We start from the raw sequence: 24,875 nt of genomic DNA, 5'->3' as shown, positions 1-24,875 counted from the left end.
TGAAAAACATGAAAAATAAGATTAAGATTAAAATTCTTATTTCTCGTTATTATAATTGTACTGCCTGAAAATAAATTCCGGCCGACTCAACGTTGAGTCGTACTACTTGCTCGCTTTTCGAGTAAAGAGGTGGAGGCTCGTAGTGGACGTTTCGGGAACTAATGAGTGGAATTCAAACGTGGAGGCAGGACGCCTGTAAACGGCAACCCGCTTACCAGTCAAAGGTCAGAGCCTGCAGAATGATAACGAGATGAGTTTAGACTTCTTGTATGACGGGTTGCCATTCTGCAGGTGCACCATATTTTCATTCTGGCTTATAAGTTTATTTATTAGTTCTTAAAAAGTTCTATTATTTATTATTATTATTATTATTATTATTATTATATATTATATGTTATACGAACGAAATTGTTATTTAATAAAATTTAGAATGAGTATAATTTTCTGAATTTGATAATTCACTTTATGTTACGTCTTATTAGTATTACCGTTCTATTTCACGCCGATTGCGATTACGTGACGTAGGCTGATCACGTCTGCCGCGAGCAGGACAATAGATAATAAAGAAAAGATGCATAGGGCATTGTGAAGAGAGAGAGGAGAGGGAGGTGGAGGATAGAATAGGTAGGAGGGGTCTAGTCCTAGGCTCATCCTCGCGTTACTTTCACTTGAACTCCTTATATCGCCGTGCAGAGATTTTCTAGACGGTGGAAGCAGTGTTTCTGTTACTCTCTATGTAATTGCAAACAACATTTCGCGCAATCTCTTAACATTAAGTTTGAATTTTCATTAGAGAATGGCATTTTACTCGATACTACGATCCTGCTTCCTACGATGCGCGCTACTCGTCGTCATTGTTCGCACTGAAGAAGTGTTTGTAAGTAACGAGGACTTCAGTTATTAATTCAGTTCCACCAGCGTCGCTTAATTTTAACCGTAGTTTAACTCACTTTTTGTCTCTTTCTAATGCGGGTAGTTAGAAAGAGACGAAGAGTGAGTTGAACCGCGATTTAAGCAACGTTGGTGGGACCGGGCCTAAGTTACGTATCTTCAAGTTAAGTCTTCAAGTTATCTATATCTATATCTGAATTATTTATATCGATGATATCAGACGTAAGGAGTGGCACGGACGCACGGAGTATACTTTTATTACCCAGTTTTCAATATTATAAAGAAATAAATCAAAATTCTTATATAATTCAGTTGCAATTGCTTGCCTATGCAGAACACCACTCCGCGTTCCATCAAGACCAACTTCTCCTGCTTCAACCGGCCCATGGGCTTCTACGCTGACGTCGAGGCGAATTGCAGAGTGTATCATACGTGCGATGATCACGGGAACAAATTCAGTTACCGATGCCCCGAGGAAACGGCCTTTCGCCAAGACGCTTTGATATGTGATCACGCTCATCTCGTCGACTGCCAAGCGACCGTCTATCCATCAACGCAGCCTCCAAACGAGAACATCGACAAGTACGTCGACAACGCGCACGCATCCTCCTCGATAAGATCCCCAGGTGGGTCCGTTGGGTCGCTAGACGATCATCGGCTGTCGTTCTCGCGTTCCTTCCAAGTGATTCAAAGGTCCGACAAATCTCTGCCTAACAAGCTCCAATCCGGTTTCGTGTTCAGCGCGAGTTTATTCCTGAAGGATCAAGATCGGGCATGCGATCGAGCCGGACAGATCAGCGACGCTTCCAAGATGTGCAATCCAAAGAATCGCATGGCGGTCCCTATCGCTCGGACGCTTCCCGACCGATTCGACTCTTGGCGTCCACGCAACGACAAAGCAAGCCCAAAAGGCTCGCCTTTGTCGTTCGCGGAGAGCCGCGCTTTCGTGCGAGACAGCGGTCGTTCGTTTGAGCGACCGATCGCGAATTCCTCACCCATGAGGCCACCAGCACCGAACATCCACCAGCAGCCGCCCTTCCCACGCGAGAGGTCCTCCTTCGGCTACAATAGCGACTATCATTCGTACTCGGAGACCCTGAGGTCGATTCAGACTAATGCTAAACACGAAACCAGCACGAAGCCCACCACGGAGATCCCCGTGCACGCCTTGACGCTCTCCCTGAAACCGCTGGTGCCGAACGAGCTGGAGTACGATCCGTACTACCCCAAGCAGCCAACGTCCACCGAGGCGTACTACACCCCCAGCAATCGCGGCAAGGTCGACATAGATGCACGTCTCTTCAGCTCCAGCCAGTCGACGTCGCTGATCGCGCGACCCAACGTTCCCTTCAAGATCCCGTCCGTGCTGCCTGATCTGAACACCCTGGACGACTTGGTCGACCGTCGGAAGTTCTTCTACATCCCGCGCACAGAGATCAAGTCGATATAACGAGCCATTACTAGATGCTTAACTATTACATTGATGTGCGAGGGGATTGTTGAGTGATTTATTTTACCACATCCACAAAATGATTCATTGAGCCATTACGTTGTATCATATCGATCGCTCGTCGCTCCAGATTGTCGAAAGGAGTGGTCTAGTAAACACCGAGCGTCGTCGAACTCGACGTCTTCAAGAAGGCTTCGACCTCCGAGACGGATAGCGCACGGGATGTTGCTGCACTGGAAAAAATTGCTTTATGCATTGGCTTTGCACAAAAAATTGACGAGTGTATGTTAAACGGTTGTCGTCGCGTTTGGAGCACCTGCTCCGATGCGTGTTCCGATGATTGGCAAACGGCGCAAATATGATCTCCGTGATTCGTTGGATGATTAGCGAACTGCGAACCATCTCGGCCAGCGTGGCTATTATTCCGTGTGTGCTGCAATATTTAGCTCGTAAGAGTCTAATCGCTATCATGAGTCCTGAAAGTAACTGTCCATAGTACACCTTTTTATTCCGAATTAAAAATACCGGAAGTCACGTGAGATCTCTCGTTCCTCACCAGAGTACGTCAATCTGGTCGGCAATAGTTGCTGCAAGCCCCCCGTTTTTTCCGCCGAATAGCGACACTGCTCTACGAGGTTCCGCATGTATTCGTTCTCCTCTCTGAAGAACCGAATATTTCTGTGCAACTCTTCGACTTGCGCCTGCAACTGTAGCTGTGTAATATCTTGCTTCCGCTCGATTTTTTTATCTTTCTTCAACTTTTGAGTTCTGATTTTTTTCATCATTCGTACATCGTCGCGCGTTTTTGTGCGCTCTTTCGCGTGTTCCTTTTTTGAGGGTAAATGAAGACCTAGTTCTTCAAGTTTGCTAGAAGGTATACGCAATGCGTGCTATTACAGTTGCAGCTGCTCCACGGGAGGCATTTTAAGATCTAAACGTTCACTTTTCAGTAACAAAAAAAAGAAATTGATAACGTTATACGTTTTGATGAGTTTTGTTCTCAGCGTAGTCAGTGACTCGATAGAGGCTCGGCTTGTGGTTGGTTCATCTCCCGCAAGCAATCCACACGAGCATGGACAAAACTGGAAATAATTGCGTAAACAATTAATTACAATTTTTGCAATTTTTTTCCTATTATTACCCTCAATATCTGCGATATTTTAAAACAAATCGTATAGAGTTTTACGTATAAGAAGGTTCTTAAAACAGTTTTTTTTTTTAATCTGAATTACCATTTCGTGAGTAAGCGTCGATGCATCCTGGACAGAGGAGATTGTGAACGATGCCATTTTTGGAGTCTGGTGTGTCACCTTAGTCAATATTGACGCCTCGCCGGCTTTATATTCGTGTTCACTGGCTGTTTGGAATAATCGTCTATAAATAGTACATCCGTACAGGTCTATTGGTGATTCGCTTTTGTGGAGCGCAAAAGCGAGAACTCGTTTATCGGAGAGACGAAGAATCTGTTTAATTCGCTTTGACTCACCAGCATGTTCCAGCACCTGAGTCGCATTATCACGCCTCCGCTGATACTCACACGGACGTATTTGGCGGGTGATCTTGTCGGAAGGAATTCGTACGAATATTAACTTCGGTTTTAGCTCTTTCTCATTCGCATCAGCTGGTCGGACTTTCGGATCCTGCACAAGTTTTTTTTGCCCTCTCGCGGATGCACCGACGTTATGACTACCGTTTCCTTCAGGAAACAGAGGATCGAAGACACTTTCGTGGACAACAAAGTCATCGCTGATCTTCTCCGTTTTAATGGGCGAAGCAGCTTTGTACGGGATCTTTACAGGAAGAATACTTTCAAGGTCTTTCAATGTAATGTCGCGATCGGGATGAATTATTTCCCCGTCGAGCACAAATTCCCTCGAAGGGTTCTTCAGGTGAAGCGCAACTCCGCAGAGCGCGCAGACCGATGAAGATGTGCTCAGCACCATTTCCGAGCCGACGTCACATCGCTAGTGAAAGTTATGTAAAATTTGTAGTTTCTTCCGATCATTCTTTATCTCTTATCATCAGTTACAAGATACAGATACGTTCCAAAATAACAATTCCTCAAAATCTGTGAAAATTACTTGATCGTTCCTCTCGCAGCGCTCTGATTCGCGATGCTCTATCTGCCTCCGTTTCTCTGTCAACTGGGAAAGTCTTAGCGCGGCTTCCTTGATCGCTTGTAATAAATCGCGAAGTATCGTGACCTGTTAGCAGTTAATTATTTTCGTCTAATGCAGCTTAAGTTGTAAATAGTTGTTAATAGTTAAGTAACGTCTCTTCTTGGGAGATATAATTATAAACAGTTTAAATATCTTGAAACTCTCCGAACGTGTATGCGTGTTTCGGAATATTTTTCTAAATTATTTTTAAAAATTAAAACGCAGAAAGAACTTCACACCTACTTGCTGATCGTGATACTCGTCGAATACGGGCGAACAATAGGACTTTTTCAGTTCCCTGCAAAAGCGATACGCAGGGCAAACGGACACTGCGGATAGCGAATGCGTAACACCTATCGATGAGGTGCGATTTATTAGTAGAATATCTCGTCTCGCTAGAATGACGATGATAACGACGTTCTGCGATACCTTTCGCATCGCGTGTCGTCTCCATCGTCCCAGATCTGGAGTGAATTCCGCAGAAATTTGGCCTAATCCGAGGCAACAACGGCGCGACACCGACAGTGATACACTCTCGAGGTAATAACGACCGGCGACATCAACGATTCTCGATAACGTCGAGCCATTTTTATACCATTTCATGTCGCCATGTCACTCTTGCTTGCCGCTAGCTCCGAACGTCCTGACGTGAACGTAACTCGAAACTCGGCAATTTTCATCCCCGGCAACTTTCACGACGTACATAATTATAATACATCTGTCTGATCCGTCTGGTAGTTCAACTTCCTCAAAATTTTTGTGAAAGACAGCCGATTACGCCGAGGTACCGATGGCTTCCGCAACAACCACAAACATCGACAGTCCCCCGAGCGAAACCGATAACAGCCACGCGAGTTACTGGAGGAAGATGCTGAAGAGCTACGAGAAGAGGAACGCTTCGTTGGAGAGGAGACGCAGTGCGCTCGTCGAGAGGGTCCGCTTCATGGAGTGTACGTTGCCATCTCTACTGGTGGGTGCTGCTGCATCCGCCGCCTGCGGCAGACAAGAGGCCGTTGAGGGACACCGGAGGAAGACTTCCGAGGACACGGCCAAGCTGGCCGCTCGTAAAACGTAGACGCTCTTGGTCCGTGACGCAAATCAACCGCTTCAGGGACGAGTGATTGAACGGCGAGTCACAGAAAACAGGTGGATAACTTTATTCGAGACATTTCTCGTAGCTACACGTGACGAACAAGTTCACGCTGCGTGAATGATGCGAGCCGAATCATATAGCGATCAGGCGGGTTCGCACACGCTCCGCAGGCTCTTACGCGATATAAATACAATAAGCGCTCGGATGTGCACACACTCGTTGAGAAATCGAAGACTAAATCTACCATCACTCAGGTTGAATACGTGCTGAAATTATTACTACGTTCAACGATTCGACACAAAGTAAAGGACTAGAAACACATGACCTTACTTAATACATATTGCGTGAACTCGTATACATAATTCTAAAGATTAAATGCGGAAGCGCGCGCGTAAACGCGCGCATTCTCGATATGAAGGCACATGCAAACCTAAGTTTAAGTTTCGCGAGGTCTCGCTAGTGTTCATGAGTCTACTCTACGGTTCAAACTGCGGTCGTTTTTCGGGTTCGAGTCGGTATATAATATCTATCATACGTTTTATATAATATCTATTATATCCTTCGAGTATACGAACAGGCGAGACGTGCGAGAATGTGAGGGAAGTAGCTGAAAAAAGTTCTCAAGGCGAACGATCGATTCGTGGCGGGATTCGTACGCGTTTCCTGGATGCTATTCACTTTCCTACAATTATACTCGAACAATTTTTCATGCAGTGTGCAGATCGAGATACAACATAATAGTCTCGGATATAGATGCATGAACTGTCGCTGATATATAGGTATAATAATATAGAATCTTTATCCTAGTAACGCCAAACGGATGTGCTTTTGATCGGTGAACGGTATCACGAATCACACGCTAATTTGTGATCCACGCGATACGCGTCGTTCCAAATTTAAGCACGCGATCTTCCCTTCGCCATTTCAAGTTTAAACTTGCGTCGAGACGCGCATTTAAATTTCAACATGACAAGAGGTACCTTCAGTTTAAGAGTTTAGAGATACCTTTACACCGCACGAAGACACGTCCGTTTAGCACGATCGCTCTGTTGCACCGCCTACTAGGACCCAGAATAGATTTGCGGAAACTGATTCAGTGTGACTTCGTGCATCACGGGCAAGAGAGGATATCTTCTGAAAATTTGAAGCTAGGAGAAAAAACAACGCGATGTCTCATCGCGCTCATCGCTGAATCATCCGAAGGCGTGGCAGGAAAGCAAGAGTTTTCTAAAATTCCAGTTGATCCGTGCGGACCTCAAACGACCCCGCAGACTTATCCTGGATCTTCCGATATCGCTTTGGCGGTATGTACAACAGACATTATCTGGTTCCTCTGGGCGTATCTCTATCGTAAATCATACAAAATAATCTCATGCTTCAATTTACGCTCGCGTGAGAGAGACGTTTATTCTACGGCTTATTTGGCACTTGATTTCACAGCTTGTACGAAAAGATTGGTCGCGACATTGGGGAGGTAAAATACGTCCAAGCGAGAACCGCCGTCCTCACTAATTCAGGATGATAATCTGATCCACATAGGCGCCCTCGTTTTATTCTCAGGACGTACCATTTCTGATCGTCACTTGGTCATACCAAGCAGCGCCAGCCGTATTGTCCTGCAAGAACGAGTAGAAAAGAATCGATGTAGAATCTCACGAACGTTACACGTGCTCTTAAATGTAATGAAAGAGGAACGATGAAGCACGAAAGATCACCTATTGTACAGGGTGTCTGACATAAGGCGAAAAACCTCTCGCCCACAGGTAGACCTCGTCAAACTGAATTAAAAAGTCCTGTACCATTTTGCAAACAACCACGTAACATTTCGAGTAATTAGGTAAAGAAAGTTCGCTAATTCAGCGGACGCGATTGGCAGCGAGGGAAGTAGGAATGAATGACGTAATAAAAAACGACTAGCCACGCGCGCGACGCGAGCGTATTTCTTAGAAGAACGCGATAGCAGCGAGTATCGGATTACAGCGGCAGGCGAGACGGCGCGTGGACAACACTTTCTCGGCAACACGAGCACATGAATGAGACGCTGAGAAATTATTGTCCACGCGCCATCTCGCCTGCCGCTATAATCCGATACTCGCTGATATCGCGCGCGCGGCTAGACGTTTCTTACGTCATTCATGCCTACTTCCCTCGCTGCCAATCGCATCCACTGAATTAGCGAACTTTCTTTACCTAATTACTCGAAATTTTACGTGGTTGTTTGCAAAATGGTACAGGACTTTTTAATTCAGTTTGACGAGATCTACCTGTGGGCGAGAGGTTTTTCGTCTTATGTCAGACACCCTGTATAAATGATTTGGCTGAAAATCAATAGATCACCGCGTTGCGTGTTCGTCTTTTACCAATTTTGCAGCACATGTTGCAATTTATAATATTTATACTCATTTTTTCGAATGAACAATGAACACAATATCACTCGAATACGCAGGAAATGTCCAATTAGCAATTGGGTCTGAAGCTGCATTTCGAAATGCTAAAGAAGCTCATTACGACTCCTGTCGCTTATTAATATTAATGGATATTTAGAAACGTTATCTTCGTTACCTCGTTCGTGCCGCGGGTTCACCCACGGGTTCATTGACTCTTTCGTGGAACTCGTGGGTGGATGGACGGAGTCTGCAACGACGAGAGACGACAGAGAACCTTCTCGCCTTTATCTCCAGCGAAAGTAGATCACCTGTCGCAAAATATATGATGTGAGAATAGAATGTGACACAACGATAACTAAAGAAATGATATAACGGAAAATGATGTAATTTACGCCATGATAATATTACGTTCTTAAACTATTTTGTTAATTTTTTTCAATTTGATAGTAATGTGATATTTAAATATTACGCTTCGATATAATAAAAATCGATTTTACATAGCTTTATGATGAAAAATATATTCGTAATAGAATAGAAAAACCATGTCGCTATTAAAGTTTTAATGTATAGTTTTTTGTCGACGCAAAGCGATGCGATTTCCATTTGAAAGAAAATTAATGCTCGCTATCGGTGCCACTATTACGAAAATATGTTCGTGCCATGACGAGCTACCTCGCGTGAGACAGATGAAGAAAATAGGAGAAGAGAAGCGTAATCGTTACCATCACCAATTGGTATTAAGCGCGTAACATATTACGACACGTGGGTGGAAATGTGCTGACAATTGCTAGTTACTACAGTCCAAGTAGCTAATTGGAAATATTTTTTATATTACACATTATATTTCTCTTTTTTTAAAGAATCTCGATAAAGATGCCCTATGCAATCAAGAAACACGAGAAACTGTATTTCAGGCTTGGTGATTCTGAGAATGCACATAAATTATTAAAGTATGTAACAATTAAAATGCTAAGTACGGATTTAGCTATACGGAGAACTGACCTGGGGTCAGTTTAGATTTCAGCTGGCCCGGTCGAGGATTTTTGCAAGTCGTTCGATACTTGATAGGTGGAGCAGGTAACATTCCTCGTCAAGTCTTCCCCTCGCGAAAGAGAAAGGAAGAGAAAGAGGGTCAAATAGAAGTGAACTCGGTCGGTCGTCCGTCTCGTATATACGTACGCTCGCAAACGCAAGGGTAGATATGCAGTCGCTTAGCTTTCCTTCTCCTTCTCCTCCTCACCTCCTCATCATCCTTCTACTCTTTTCTCCGCAACCTCGGTCTTCTTCGGGTGCGCCGTTATTTTCTGGAGGCTGTTGCTCTGTAGAACGCGCGCATCGTTCCGTGCGATCTTCCAGATCTCTCGCGGTAGCAGAGGAGTTCCCCAGCTTCTCTTCGGGAACAATACGTCTACTCGGCAGTAGACACCAGCTTCCAATTACAGACGCGCGAGCACAACTGTCTGTCTTTGAGACGCGAAAACGGGATTACAGCGAAAACTTACTTAGACGACGTTATCGGAATTATCTGAGTTACCGCCCGTACCGTCTTACCAGAGTTCATTGTTAAGAACTTAGCGACTTAGTAAAAGCTAAACGCAAATCTCCTGATACAAGACCAACGGAGTGTTTCGTTGACCGAACGAGACGTCACGGGCGAGCCTGACGTGCTGTGCTGTTCTCGTCATCGTTTTCGTCGTCGTCGTCTTTACGATTCGCGTTTCGCGCTTGTTACTCTTAATTTGCCTTCGTCTAACCTTCTTTTCCGAGTCACTTTTGATAAAATCGATAACAACCGGTTCTTCAGATTCACGAAGTTGATTCACCCCGTCCTCCTTCTCCTGCTCCTCTGCGGATACAAGCTGCAGGACATGTAATGATCATTTACTGCTCCTTTCTGTTTCTTCTTACAGATCAATTGCAGATGTAATTACGGATTGTATATGCGAGTAATATGTAATTACAGGCTAATCGATTAATTACATACCGTGACACTGCGTTGCATTCCTGAGCCACTTCGTTGGTCGGAGCTTCCCACGTCAGGCTGATCCAATTGGCGTTGAGGGCACTCTGCGAGCACGTTGTTCGTACATGCCTGTACAATTTGAGTGGCACTCTTGCAGCTCGTAATCTCATGTGGATGTTGCGTATCATTCAAACCCTCGAGGTTTCCCAAAACTTCGTGCTTATTTTGCTCCGTGCTCTGGACTCGTTGCAAGACAGTCTCGCTTCTACTTTCATCCTCGTCAAAGCTGGATCCTCTAACAATTCGCAGCTCGTTCTCCAACCAGTATATCTTCTCCGTAAGCCTGTAGTTTTCGTCCAACAACTCCTCTTCCCGTTGTTTCGACAGTCGTTTCTCCTGTTCGCGGCTCTTTTCAGCCTCCTCGTGTACTTCGAGCCTTACCTCAAGGTCGCGAACGCGCTCTTGATAAGGTGCCAGGACTATCGAGTCCACGTCGAAACAGATCTTGGACGAATCGGTCGAGTGGAAGACCGGCGTTGTGATCTTGGCCGCCCGTTCTTGAATCCGGGCTCTTAGCTCCTGGAGACGTTGCACTTCCTGCAGAAGTTCGCCGGACGGTGTTTCTGTCTGTGTGCCACGACTTATAAGCTCCACCTCGGCCTCTTCCTCGTGCTCTTCTTCCTCCTCCTCGAAGATACCGCTCTCCTGAAGGGTAAGTGGCGGTTTGCGCGGTAGCACGGGTGACTCGGATGATTTCAGGGTATTCATCACTGTTGCGTTATTCGTGTAAGGTATCACGGTCGCCACTGCGCGGCTTCTCTGTTTGTTCATTAAGTGATCCTGAAACATTGTTAATCGTCAAAATTAATGCAAAATTTGACGGACAAATACGTAAATAAGTATCTCAAATCTATCTCCGATTCCGTAAATGTCTTTCGAATAATCAGTTATTTATTTTCACATGATTAAAACTTGCGAATAATTCGTGGTTCATGACACTTGAAAGAAGAGTTCGCTGAAGCTTACCTTATTCGCGTGAGCCGGTTCCGGCGAGACGATGCCACTGTCCACTGCGTCAGGACTATCCCTACGTACGGGTGTTTCCTCCAACTCGAGCAATCGGAACTCCAAGAGCTCGTTTTGCTCGCGTATTTCCGAAAGTTCCACCAGGAGTGCGGCCTCTCGTTCCTCAGCAGCTCGAAGCTTCTCGCCCAGCTCATTCAACTCCTTGTCACGATCGGGGCATCTCTGCGTTAGACATGTGATCCTTTATCGTCACAACTCGCAAGCGCGCAATATCAACATTAAGAATTCTTAATTAGTCATTCTAGATTATAATCCTGATAGAAGAGAGACTGACAAAAAGTATATGCAAGCAATATATATTATATTTACCTCTTGCAAGAGGGCCTTCTCCAGGTCGCAAATTTGGATCTTGGCGCGCGATAGCTCCCGCTGCTCTCCGAGAAGTTTCGATTGTAACTCCTCGTTCTCGACGAGAACAGCCTCGTATGCCTCTCTCGTGACACCGTTACCCTGCCATTGACCGTAGCCTCCAGGTTGCGGCGACATCGAGGACGGGGCGCTCGACAGAGCGCTGTCATCGTCTTCATGATCCTCCTCGTCATCCACTTCAGCTACCGGCTCCAATTCGAGCCACTGCCTATAAAATTCCTCCTTCTTCCGCTTGTTCGACAGCTGCTCCAACTTTCTTTCTCTCTCCTTATGTAACAGGAACACATACATTTTTATGTTTTCCAAGATTTGTCACGTGTGAGATGTTACTTAACACATGCCGTTATTTAACATATGCATAAGCTAGTTATATTTGAGTTGACATACATGCTAAGAAAGATGTCATCAATTTAAATCTTTTGCGATCTTTAGTATAATATGATTTATTCTCGTTTCTTATATTATATAACACATCTACGTTTTTACCAGGTAATTCTGCAAATGCTTCTGATATAAAATATTACGCATCAAAATGATCTCTCCAAGCTGTGAGTCACATGCGGTTCACATTCAGCGGTTTACATTCAGCATGCGCGAGAAATCAAACGCCGCAGTTTTTAATTGCTTAACTCGCATATCTACCTTAACTGCCTGTCTAAGTATTTCGATGACTTCCTGCTGCTCGAGCGCGAGTTCACGGAGGCGCTCGACCTCGATTTCATTTATGGCTCTGTCGGATTCTACCGCGCGGACATATGACCCCACCTTAAACGATACCTCATCTTAATCTTGGCTTATACGTCTTTATCACCACGATAAATGCGCGGTCATAAAGGACAATATAAAAGGTGTCAATAAGTTTATAGGAGCAATTAATGTCATAAGGCAAATTCGGACATTCGTGTCGGTAGAAACTTGAAAAGAAGAACTCGTTCGCATTAAGGAATCATTCAATTACGTACCGTATGACCATCACCTGTGAGAATCCTCTTCTCTATGCGAGACGCTGTTCGTATCGGTCGGCTCCTCTCGTTCTCCTGTAACTTCCGCATCTGTAACGCGTATCATGGAAATAATAAGATAATTCATCTTTAACAGATATCTTTAACAGACATGTCCCCGCTTCTTCCGGAAAAATGGATATCCTTCTTCTTCGGATACCCGACACGAAAGACGTATTTGAAAAATATTAGATCCAAGGAAGGACAAAATTGAATAGCAAAGTTGAAATAGGAAAGTAAAAAGTACAATTGCATAATTAACTTTCACGAGATGTTCCAGGAGGGAAAGTTAATATACTCGAAGAAGTGATAATACCGGCACCTGATTGATGAAAAATGTAACTGCGCACTTGGAGTACTTTCAATTACAATTATCGCCCAAGTTTTACGACCATTCATCAGAGCAACAACTGTTTTAACCGCAACCGTAAAGATAATGGTGGAAAAACCTAACTGGAGATGGAAAGACTGAAACGCGTTGTTGGACGCGTTATTATTCTCTCCCAAAGCAAACCGGTATAAGATCGTGTTGCTCATCGGAAGAAAGTAGCAAAAACTCCACGATCATTCGTCTCAGTCTTCGGTGCGGTCTTCCGGATGGATGTTACAATCGTGACGCGATGTATGCAACGAGTCGGAAAGTCGCCAGAAGATAGAGAGAGCAAGAGAGAGAAAGAGAGGAGAGAAAAGCAGACGCGTCGTGCTGCAATGATTGCGAAGAAGTCCCATGAGAGTCTGGGTGGACCGTTAGCTTGGCCCCCTGACATACAGCCACAGTCTCTTCCTCCTCGTCTCGCCCTCCAGCTTCCTTCCTTCTCTCGATATCAACCTGCGGCGTTTACGTGTGTGTATGTGAGTGTATGCACACAAGAGATGCGCCAAGAATCGCCTGCACCTTGCACACTCGGCCGCCTCTGATGCACTTTGCGCCATATATGTAAATCGTCAGACACACGCGCTCATTACACCGGCGTTTCTCCTCTCTTTGGGTTGGATCGACTATATCGGATATAAGATATATTGGAACGCACACAAGCGCAGAATGTACATGTACATGCCTGTATACACGCACACGTGTACATACGCACACCAGGTGAAACGAGCGCGTCGCGCATTACCGTTATCCGCGCTTCACCGCTCGTCTCGTTTTGTCCAGACATTTTCTTATATTTATTCGACATCTGGTGTACAGTTATCGGGACGTGCGCTAAAAATAATTAGCGATTTCAATGAGCGCAGCAGTGACCAGCGCTATCGCGCGAGAATCGGAGGCGTCTCGCTAGCAAGTGCGCGAATGAGGATACGATGTGCTTCGTATACTTGCATGATTTTCAGTCATTTACGATTCCAAGCTTTGAGAGACGTCAATTGTAGTCGTCATAAGCTTCGAGGACATTAAAAGTCCTTTCTAGCGTTAAAAATTAAATTTGCATTGTGCCTTCCCACCTTGGCATAATGTAATGTCTAAGAGGAAACCTGTCTATGCGTAACATGACGAGTGTATCTACTCATGGGACCTGATCATTCTATAAATAGGTTGGGGAAACCTGGGAAAACCTGAATTACACTTCCTATGGGATCTTCATGTGTGGCGTCTTCCGACAGACCCATCCCATCCCGTACGGTCTCTGATCTCACTTTCACCGATCGTCTCCCGCCCCCGCCCATGATCTCGTAACGCGTCTACGCGTTTCTCGAGTGGTTCGCGTATTTCTAACACTATCGTCAGTTGAGGATCGACGGAACTTCCTCGTGCAGCGCGCATAATCAGTTCTTGTTTCTCGACTTTCAGATTCAGTTATCGCGATTGCAATGAAGATTTACGTTTCGCATGTTTCACTCGAAAATGCGAAAAACCGAGAGAGACCGTTCCCCTTTGTATGCGGCTGGGACAATAGAAGAGAGACCAGGAAGTTTCCAATTTTCATAAATATGAGAGAAAACAACACATTTTTCATTTCCCGTGTCTATTATCAAAATTATTTGACAAAATTATTTTGTTATTGTTTATTCTATGCGCGCACACGGCACATAATTTTCATTTCGTAAAACTGCTGTTGAAATTAATTACTGCAACCTTTACATCATTAATAATGATGCCAGATAAAAAAATGCAATAATGAAATAATTACAGATAACGTAAACAATCACATTTTGTAGTTACACCAGAAATAATCATCAAATAAAATCCTTTTAGACAACATTAAGATTAAATTTCCTTCAATCTTGATCGCAAATGACGCTAAACGATTCGGTACGTTGCTAAAAATATCAAAAAACCAAGACTAGTTCTACACCGCATAATTATGTTCGATTTTTCAATCCGAGTACGGGCGGTGTGGCATTCGCTCATGGTAACATTACGTTCCGAGTTCTTGCCGAGCCCTCGTTCGCTATCTGTCGCATTCGGAGCGCGAACTTTCGCTCTCATTGTCAGCTCTACTCGCCTGGTGACTCGCCTGGTCTGCTCGTAAAACCGAAATGCTTATATTACCAGAGGACGTGCCGCGGATGGCAAACGACATACGACACATAACGTCATTCTTGATATGCGCTGTGCCCATTATCGCTTATGCCAAGGAAGGAAGTCACTAATTACGAGATGCCGTTGTTGCGCACGGGTATTATTAATATCGTGACCACGATGATCGGATTGGAATTACATATGACCGCATAGACGGGAGACCACGTAAGCGCGCTCTCTCCCACACCCCTACAAGTCGTTCCCATGCTCGTGCAGATGCGGTGCTCCAGGCACTTCGACTGCAACTTGACCGCGAACTTGAACCTGGACGGTCATCCCTTAGGACTTTTTCAATGGCGGTCGAGCCAAAATAAAAATTATTGCAAACCACGATATGTGAATTTCCTATCAAAGTGGAATAAAGAAGAAAAATCAAGACTCTTTCAAGAATTATGTTATTATTATACGATCGCTGTCATCGCAAGTGGGTGCAAGTGCACACGAAGATGTCGAGGTGCGCGTACATGAACGTCGCTCAGGGATCAGTTCATTGAGGCGTTATCAATTACGTGAACACGGGCGTTCTGTTACGATTCCTCGCGGGAGAGAAACAGGGATGATTCGTGAAATCCTCCGCGATCGCGCCCACGCTCACGGACTTCTTTAGAGCCAAGGATGGCGGAGGCGAGGCCGAGCGAGGGTGTTGTTAAATAGGTTCGCACGGCGAAGAAAACCGCTGCTTCTCTCGAGGTGATCTGGTCGGTAACGATCTTGGCCGGCGGGCTCGGTACTGCGCGCTAATATCGTACCTACTACGGTCTCCCATGCACCGCGATGTATCACGTTCCGAGTGCATGGCATGGCATGGTATCTCTACGATTGCCGCGCGGGGATCGGGAACTTTCTTTCGAGAAGTAGCTCACGGAGCAGCGGAGCGGCGCCGAGGAGGGTCCGCATATTGGCGCGTGCAGCGTTTCTGCGATTTCTGCCTGTCCTAGAAGCCTCCGCGGGGGAGCCAGCACTCGCGAAGGAAGAACAACTCGTTCCACTTGCAATCGAAATGAATCGAGGAAGCGCATCCGGTGAAATAACAACGTTCCATTCGGAGTCATAGACGCGGAGACCGCGCGCGCCGGGTTACCTTTCTCTCTCTCTTTCTCTCTCTGTCCTTCTGACGCCTTCTCCTTTTTCTTTACGCGTCGCGGAGTCATTGAAATTCATCCCGCGTGCCGCCTCAAAGGAGGACAATGGAGGATAGTTAGGCGCTTGAGGCATACTTACGTGGCCGCTCGTGCCCGCCGTAAGTGTACGCGGGCGTTCTTCGTCGTGTTCATCGCGAACGCACGGACACGTTTAGGACGCACGGTGAATCCGCGTGCGCATACTTGGATTTCGATTGAGACTCGGACAAAGAATTCAGAATTGGGCTGATCGAACTGTTCGAACAGTCTGTGGCAGCTTAAGTGCCAAGCGTGAACAGCTCACACGCAGTTTGAGCTCTCTTCTTCTTCGTCGCAATGTACCGCCTACACGCACAGCTTCGCGCGCTTTGCTATTTTAATAATTAGATTCAAGATTGTGTGAATATGTACTCTCGGGTCTCAACAACTCGAGTATTTTGAATTTAAAATTCAAGCCGTTTGCCTGTAGTGAGTCATCAGAATAAGTTACGACGTACAAACGCAATAAAAAATATTCTGCTACTATTCTTTTTTACGGAAATAATGTATTCTTCTTGAGTACCGTTTTACTTCACATAATGATACTAATAAATATAACGTAATATCTCTCGCATCACCGAGAATTCGCGTTGTTCTTTTAATAACTCGCAGCGACCATTAATTAGGCGCAAGATCAGTACTTCCCAGCGGGCCTCCTGTTTCCAGCTAATTGCTTCTTACGAAATTATCCGAATTTATTAGTGTGTACTAATTCATGTCTGCATAGCAAACTAGATCTCTCTGCGTCACTTTAGTCGCGAGATGATTTTGCAAAATAACTCTATTATAAGGAGAACATTGTTGCAATCACTCGCAATTATCGCAACAACAATCGTCGTTTCTACTATTTTTCTTCACGAACCGACACGGTGGCACAGAGCGAGATCGTTCCCACGGTACGTCGACGACACGCAACTTATGTCGATTTCCCTGGGAACGCGATCGACTCCGCGCTCTATTCGCACTCCACTCAGGGACGAGAAAGAGAGAGAAGGCGCCGATGAAACTGGAGTAGGTGCGTGAAAACATTTAATCACCATGGCCATGTGCAAATGAGTGGGCGAAGGCGACTATCGCAGCTCTAACTTACGTAAAACAATTACGCGAGGAGATGTAACAGTTGCTCATCGCAAAATCTCATTGAAATTCCAACAGTAAGAGTCGCTCTGACATTTTAGCGGCAATTGGCGTAATGACTGGATCCAATTTCTATCAAAGCCTACAAAGGATTTTGTGATAAATTTTAATTAATTAATACTATACTCGAAAAATGTGAGGAACCTGGAGAGAAAATCATCATCGATGTCATGCGTCGTAAGATGCTAGAATTAAAACGCAACGTATCGTGCACAGTACCATGAGAGAGTCATGAGCTACTCTAGTTTTCTTGCTCCCATCTCTCCTACTTCTCTACTCAACCGACGAAATCTACCGCAAAATCTACGACCGAAGATGTTCGAGTGAAGTGCAATTCCACGCGAACGATGTCATGGTATCAAGCACGACAGTTTCACGCGAATGGATAACGATCGCGCATAAATGGGGACAGGGAAGACGCATGGGGTGGCCGTCGTCCTTACCTCGTTCCACGCGAACCCCATGAGGCGCACGGTGATCTTGCGAATTCATATAACGAGTATGAGGGACGCGCGAGGTGTCGGTGCACGTCGATGTGTTCGCAGGGATTTTTGCAAAATGGAGGCAGCGATCCCGCGATCCTCTGGATCCTCTGGATCCTCTCGATCGTGTGTCACGCCCGAGCACGGTGGGCGACGTGTGTGTAACGTGTGCGTCGGGGAACGGTGCGCGCGCGGCCGACGTCTAGACCAGACTGAAGGCGGACACCTCCGAGACGGGGCCTTCTACGCTACCTGCGGACTCGTGCGAGCGGACCCGTTCCTTCCATTCCATTCGGAAAGTTACGGACGTGTCTACGGCTTCGCTGACCCGGCGGAAACTCAGGACCGCGACAGAATGAAATATAAGAATGGCATCGCAATTGTCTCCCGGGCAGATGCGCGGGACAATGCGCGCTGATCCTGCTGCGATCTCCGCATTGTCGTCATCGGCATCACGGTGTGTGAAACCTCGTTAAGCTGCGATAACATTCTAGCAGAAATATTTTTAGCTTTTTTGCAAGAGAGAGATTTGTAAGAAGACAAGGAAGAGTAAACTTTTACTGTCGCTTATACAGTTGTAGAATATAGTTATAGATTGTTGTCGTAAATAGGTGCCAAAAGTACACTATCTAGGACGATACATAAGTAGGTAGCTCAATGAAATTCATAGTAGCGGCTTAGCTATATTCATAATAGCTTCTCCCGAAAAGGGAGAAAATATACATCCGGTAATCGATCACTCGAATTGTGCTCGAGCATGTTGACCGGTACTTGAAGACTCAGGTTCAATTTTGCGAACAATAGAATGCTTCTCTCATGCTCCTGTTTTAGGTCGAAGTTTACGAAACCGTTGCCGAAGAAGGCGTTTTTATGCTTTTACCGTAGATCCCGCGTTACCGTTAGCGCGATTAAGCGGCGATAACGCGGGAAAGGGTGGCAATTACATTGTGCGCCGCGTAACTACAACCTTTTAGCCGCGGCCGCTCGCTCGCATGGCCTTTAAGTTCCTTCGAGATGACGAAGACGCGTATAATGCACAATGCGCGCGCGAGACGTCTCGCGTGCCGTGACCCGGTACATTGACCCGGTGATATCGCGATATCCACAAGCACCTTCGACTAAAAGCGAACCGTCAAGATACGCGCTCCTCGGGAGTGTCCACCGGCCGCTCGTAATGGCTTCCCTGAATCGTTACACACCTCGACGAAAGTAAAGAGTCGTCTTAAAAGTAGCAACCGTGCTTGTTGTCGCTGCACTTCTTGGAACGCGTCCAAATATCCAAGCCGTCTTAAACGCTCTTGGTTTCGGCTTAACGTATGCTTCGGAATCACCTCGCATGGTTCATTAACCGGTGAGCACCTTTAAAGCCCTCACGGCTAACAATCACGAGATGAGTACTTTTGGATGAAGCCGAGCGAACTTATGCAGAGCGAACATTGCTCGATTTCCTCAAAAAGATCGGAAAATGCGTGGAAAAGATTTGACAAACAAATTTTGGGTAAAGAACAGCTTTCTTCAAAAGACTGATTGAAAATCGCCGGTCCGTGACGATTAAATTGGCAGACGCTGACTTTAAGATGAATAAGCGTTATCTTGTTGATACCAATGTTAATCAAGGCGAGTGCCTGGCGTTCGAGATTTCTAGGAACTCGGTATTGTAAACCTACACCGGAAGTCACACGATATGATAATTGCGTGCACCGGTACGGTCTTCAGGATGAACCGTTGGGCCGTTCGCACAACGGCTCCTCACAGTTGCGACGTATCTGAGAGCGAGGAGAGCGAAAAGAAAAATCAAATGTGAAAAGGATGCAACACCTGTCGGGTTGATATAAAGGCGACCATTTATATCGCTCTGATTTTCAATAATGCTGCACCCCTTTTCCGAACGCAGGTAACCCTAGCTTCCCATACTCAATTTTCATGGATTTCCAACACTGGGGTACAGGCCACCCCACGTCGAACATTTAGTTAAAAAAAATAAAAAAGCTCAACTGATTTTTTAAGTCATTTTTTTCCATCGATACGCCACACATCAAGGAATATGCCTATGCATAGGAAAATTTGAAAAAGAAAGTAGTTTGTAAAATATTCGCTTGTGAAAAAAGGTTACATTCAAAAATCGTGAATTACTTCATTCATTTTACCTGGGGTTTCAGGCACCCCTGTATGGGAAGCTAGGATTAACAGCGTCTGAACGGCAGAAGGTGCGATTTCTAATTCCAACAGCGACAGTTGATCATTCCGCTTGAGAATTCACTTTTACTTCTCTTTTTTCCTTTTGACCCGTACGCGCGATATACCTCTCGCGGAAACGGAAACGTCGTCGTCGCGACGGGCGAGGGTACTCACCGTATCGAGTTCCACCAGCGGCGGCTTTCGTTGTTTCAAGAGCTTCGACAGCTTCTCGATCTCTCGACTCTTGCCTCGCAGTTCGTCCATCTGGAAAAATTCGCGAAACTCGTTTGAATGCGGTGCCGGTGATCTCTCGCGCGGCCACGTGTGGCGAAAGTTGCAATGAGAAAAATTAACGTCGACCGGTCGATCGCGACGAAGAATGGGATACGCGACGTGACGGAGAGGAGGTGCGGCGATTGGTCCCTTTCGTACCGCTTTCGAGAAGCTCTCACCTCGTCCCACCGCGCAATCAGGCTTGTCAGGCCCCCGGGGCCTTTTGCCTTCACCTTGTCTGTGCAGGTGGGATGAGAGAGAAACGCCGCGCGCGCTTATCCCGTCGCTTCGGCGCGCTTCTAAGCGCGTACCCGCGCGAGCGTTTTGCCTCGATTACGCGAGCCGCGTAATTTTCGAAAACGATGACTCATCAGCTGATCGGAAGTGTCATATTAATTATTAATTAGTTAATTAATTCCCGAACGGTGACGCGGTCATTTCCGAGCACGCGGACGATCGATACTTCTTCGACGCTGCGGGCGGCATTTTTGCCATCAATCTTCATAAAAGAGGTCGTTGGGACACTTTTATCACGGCTATTATCTTCGTTCGTAGCTACCAAGTTAACGCGAACTCGATGTTTGAATTCATTTCTATTAACATCCCAGCCAGCGATCGAGGTCGGTGACTCTCTTTCTCTCTCTGTTTCCCTGTGATCGCAGCAGGTCGTCTCTATCTCGCTACGATCTTCGGCATTTTTGGCTGGTCGCCAATGATGAGGTCGCGATCGTATTAATCCTCGTCGGCAATGCGACAGACAAATTCACCGGACAAAGTCACCGCGCGATTTCGACCGCGGTCTGGCACGCTAGGAAGCGGGAAGTTGTCCGCGTACACTCGCCAAGCTTGTCTGTGCCGAGCCGATGAACGTGGATAAGCTGTTTGAATTAAATATAGCATCGGACGCGAGCCGGATGCGAAAGCGATAGAAATCCAAAGTGGCACGAGATAGCTTACGAGAAGCGAGCGCGATTTCCACGTCAATATTCTTTAATTACTGCGAAATTACTGCATATATAACGTAAGAGTGTCACATTGGGACATTAACTAAGTAATCCCGGTTGTGTCTAGCGATGAGTCGAACTAAACATGTATGACAGCATATACTTATGACAACATCGTATATTAATTTTATAGCAGGATAGGCATCTTTAAACAACAAAAATCAAAATTCTCCAAAACATCGCTACAATATTTATATATAATTTGTATTGCCAGCTAGATGCGACCTGGATTACTTACTTAATGACTTGATAGTTACGTGACAATGAACGCGTAACTGAATCCTAAAAAGTTGAGACTTCAAAGACAAGATAAAGACAAGATCATCTTTATGAGAATTTACGTCTCGTGAAGAACGAGCGAAAGCCGAGCGTGCCTGTGACTCGTTCAACGTCGAAAGGGCTAGGTTTAAGGGCCGATTATTGAAATCAATATCTCGCGGGAATGCGTGTGCTTTTCCATATTCATGCCGGTGCAGAGGAGTTCCGCAATTTGCGCGCTGAAATTCCAGGGCTCCAGAACAGCGTGGGAAAATCATCGTGACCATTTTCGGTAATTACATAGTGAAGGCATTCTCTCGTCGATGCCACGCCAAACATGCGCCGTAAAACTTTTGTCTGAACGAGACGGCGGATTAGGTCGTTGCTAAATTAGAGTATCGGACAAATTCTTTCGTAACTAGTGCAGACTGATAGAGAGTAATAATTTGTTCATAAACATCTTCAAAAGATTTCACACTTATGACCATGTTCGTTTTAATATTTCCGGTCGTGTTCGTGTTCAAAAAATGTTTGCCTGTTGTCAGAAAGATAAATCGCGATTGATGCGAATAGAAAGAATATGGCCGTGTAATTATTAGGAATCATTAAGTTCCTTAATGACGGCGCTATTGATGCTTATATTGTGCACTTACCATCTTTATAGTTTCGCTACGAAGCGATTTCCGCAGTGCGGAGAGCTCTGCTTCGTGATTCTCACGTTGGACTCGTATCTCGTTGATACGAGTCTTATCGGCGATCTAAATATAAAAATATAATAGATCTTGTAAGTGAGAAATATGTAGATATGTATGTAAGTAGGGCAAGATAGGATCAAACGTATCACATGTCATATCATATCACACGTTTGATAATTTAATAATAAAGTATCTTGTTCAGAAAGAAGAAAGATTTCACGGTTGTTCTTTAAATAAATAATTCCTTAAATAATTAAAACTTTAGATTTGGGAAAGTTAAGAGAAGCGGACATTCACGTAAAATTCTATTTAATAAAGAAAAGTAAGCTTCAAATTTGCTAGTAGTCAAAACTCCGCGAAATGCTAGAAAAATAAAACTGGTTTCTCTAAATGAAAATAAGATAAAAAATGAACCACTTATAAATTGAAAAGACAATTTTGAAGCACTTAAAAAGGATGTCCTTACACGCAATTTTTCCTCGAGTTTTTCGTTTTCGGCGCGAAGACTCCGTACTTCCGCTTCCAGGCGGCGAGCATCGCCGTAAGAAACGCTGGCATTGGTATTGCGAATGGCGTTCGTTGGTGATTTCACCGATTGCCATTCGAGTCTCCGTATCGTGCCTTCAGCCTCGGCTAAACGTTTTCTAAGAGTCGACAGTTCACGCCTGTGATTCTCGTCTTTCACGGGATCCGATTTGAATGACGGCGACAGCGACGGCGATGGCGATGGAGGCGGCAGCGGCGGCGCAGAATGAGCTCTGAACGAAACGAAGACAGCACTTGTAATCGACTTAATTGGACGATTTACCAGTTCGCGAAGTGTTCATTTCGCTACCGAAACAACGTTGGGACAGAAAAATTGGGAGTAACTGCCACGGAAGATCAAAGACTCCCACGAGATTTACGACTCAAGACACACAGAGCGTCAGATTCACTGTGGACAGGTCATAATTCACAGGTATCTACCTGGTCTTCAGCTCGGCTATGATCGGCTGGTACTTGGCAGCCTCGGCGAATCTGGTCTCCTTGAGGGCAGCTTCGAACTCCCTCTTGGCGATCTTCGCCGCCCTTCGCTCCTCGTGCAGCTCTGTTCGCACGTTCGCCAGATCCTCGCGCAGCCTCCGCGCTCCCTCCTCAAGCCATTGTATCGTTTTCCTCAATCTAGCCGCATCGCGCCCTCCCCTGCCTGTCTCGCAGGTTCGCGGTGCTTTTGCATCCGGTGGATCTATCGGCGATGCCTGATCCTGCCGTCTTCTCGAATGCGACTCCTTTCCGTCCTGTTCAGCTTTGATCTCGCTGAATGTCTCGCTGAAAATAAAGAGGATCGAATTATCGAAAATTAAATTTCGAGATATCGTTTTTCGCTCAACCGCCAAGCTGCTTTTGCACGAATTATGAAGTTCAACTGACTACGACGCATTATTCGAGAAACTTTCTTGCGTTATTAGACTTTTCCTCTCCTCGATCGTTTCGTTGAGATAAGGATCTTTTTTTAGCCGCATCATCGTCATGTTGATTGTTTGATATGCAAATGATCGGATGCAAGAAGCGTCTATTGCAATGCGTGAGAGAGGTCTTGCTTAATCACTGTAGTGTATTCTTACACGCTGGAGTCGCACGGCTCGTCGCGTCGCTGCGTCTTCTTCGGGATCTCCGAGTTCGTCGTCTGGGATTCCAATCGTCGTCGTTTTCTCGCACCCTTCGCCAGTGCGAGAGGGTTGAGTCCACTCGTTGATTTGTTCGGATTGTTCGTTGGCTTGACGGTGTCTCCCTCTGAGGAGCTTGCCATCGTCTCGCTGGAGATGCAAGTATTTATAAACTCGTGTTAAAATATTATATGCACATATATATATTGCGGATTTTACACAACGTAACATCTCACGCTACGTAACAAAATTTTAAGCTTCAAAAAATCACAAGTTTCGCGCAATTGGATGCCGCTATTTCAATCGAAAGTACAACGATCCTTCCCGGAAATCTTGTTGCGTCCCAACTGATTACGTGAAGACACACTAACTATTTTCAAAGTGACACTTTTGTAGAAAGCGTGCATTAACGTTATCAGCCCGAATGTAGCTCGTACATGCTTTCTCTTTAATTTATACAAAGTGCGCAAGACCAAGCGTATCTCTTTTGAATTGCGGATTCTCCGACCAATTTTGAGCGCTCCCGAGAGCAACGAAAACAAGGTCGGGCTTTCACACGAGCGGAACGTACTTCATTTTAGCAGTATGCAATTACGAGGCCTCGAATCATAATACGAAGATTCGTTTGAATATTTATCAGGCAGAATGTATACGGGAGTGCTGTTTCGTTCACGTCAATTAAAGAGACGAAGCGATGAAGCGATTGAAGCCAGCCAAAGATCACAGTCAACCAACGCACAATGACTTACTGTTTTCGTAAGGACGTGAAGAGATACCTCAGCCGACTTATCGGACTCGTCAAGTGTATTACCGGATCCGATGCGGCGTGGGGCTAATCCTCCTCGCGAGAGACACCGTCGCCAACTAAGATAGGCTGAGACCCTAAACTACACCGCGGCCTGTGGCCGCTATACGTGCTCGCCAACCGCGTCATCTCGTCTCTTTGGCTCTATTTAGCAGCCTCCTGTCATCCCCCGCCCCGCTTCGCCGCGCGAGCCATCCACCTACGCTAAGTTTGACCGGCTATTCACGTCCGCTTTTATTCGCGCGGGCCTGCTCGCGCGAGTGGTATCATTCCCGACAGCGTACTCGGCATTCTAGCCTTGGCCAGAAGGGAGG

At 45.7% G+C, this 24,875-nt stretch overlaps 2 protein-coding genes across 3 annotated transcripts; one reads left to right on the top strand and one right to left on the bottom strand.

Annotated features, from left to right (window-relative positions):
* The first annotated feature begins 522 nt into the window (after window positions 1-522).
* Window positions 523-5,820, top strand: LOC105282629. Its single transcript, XM_011344741.2, has 2 exons — window positions 523-877; window positions 1,226-5,820. Exons 1-2 carry the CDS (start codon window positions 797-799, stop codon window positions 2,339-2,341), a joined length of 1,197 nt encoding a protein of 398 aa, XP_011343043.1. The 5' UTR covers window positions 523-796; the 3' UTR covers window positions 2,342-5,820.
* On the bottom strand, window positions 5,634-24,650 carry LOC105282626 (janus kinase and microtubule-interacting protein 3). 2 transcript variants are annotated; one of them, XM_011344739.3, is made up of 14 exons: window positions 24,506-24,650; window positions 23,715-23,906; window positions 23,077-23,418; window positions 22,577-22,868; window positions 22,069-22,173; window positions 20,055-20,144; window positions 12,361-12,450; window positions 12,041-12,163; window positions 11,339-11,665; window positions 10,970-11,191; window positions 9,965-10,783; window positions 9,735-9,839; window positions 8,156-8,288; window positions 5,634-7,209 (listed from the first exon to the last, which is right to left on the bottom strand). In XM_011344739.3, the coding sequence occupies exons 2-13, from the start codon at window positions 23,897-23,899 to the stop codon at window positions 8,265-8,267; spliced, it is 2,724 nt and encodes a 907-aa protein (XP_011343041.1). In that variant the 5' UTR covers window positions 23,900-23,906; window positions 24,506-24,650; the 3' UTR covers window positions 5,634-7,209; window positions 8,156-8,264. The 2 variants fall into 2 exon arrangements, with proteins under 2 accessions (XP_011343041.1, XP_026824889.1); XM_026969088.1 differs by lacking the exon at window positions 5,634-7,209 and having other exon boundaries at window positions 8,155-8,288; window positions 8,983-9,839.
* Window positions 24,651-24,875: the final 225 nt, after the last annotated feature.

This window comes from Ooceraea biroi, chromosome 4, assembly GCF_003672135.1.
Source record: "Ooceraea biroi isolate clonal line C1 chromosome 4, Obir_v5.4, whole genome shotgun sequence".
Taxonomy (NCBI): Eukaryota; Metazoa; Arthropoda; class Insecta; order Hymenoptera; family Formicidae; genus Ooceraea; species Ooceraea biroi.
The sequence above is the reverse complement of the archived record's forward strand: the minus strand, read 5'-3'. Positions and strand labels throughout refer to the sequence as shown.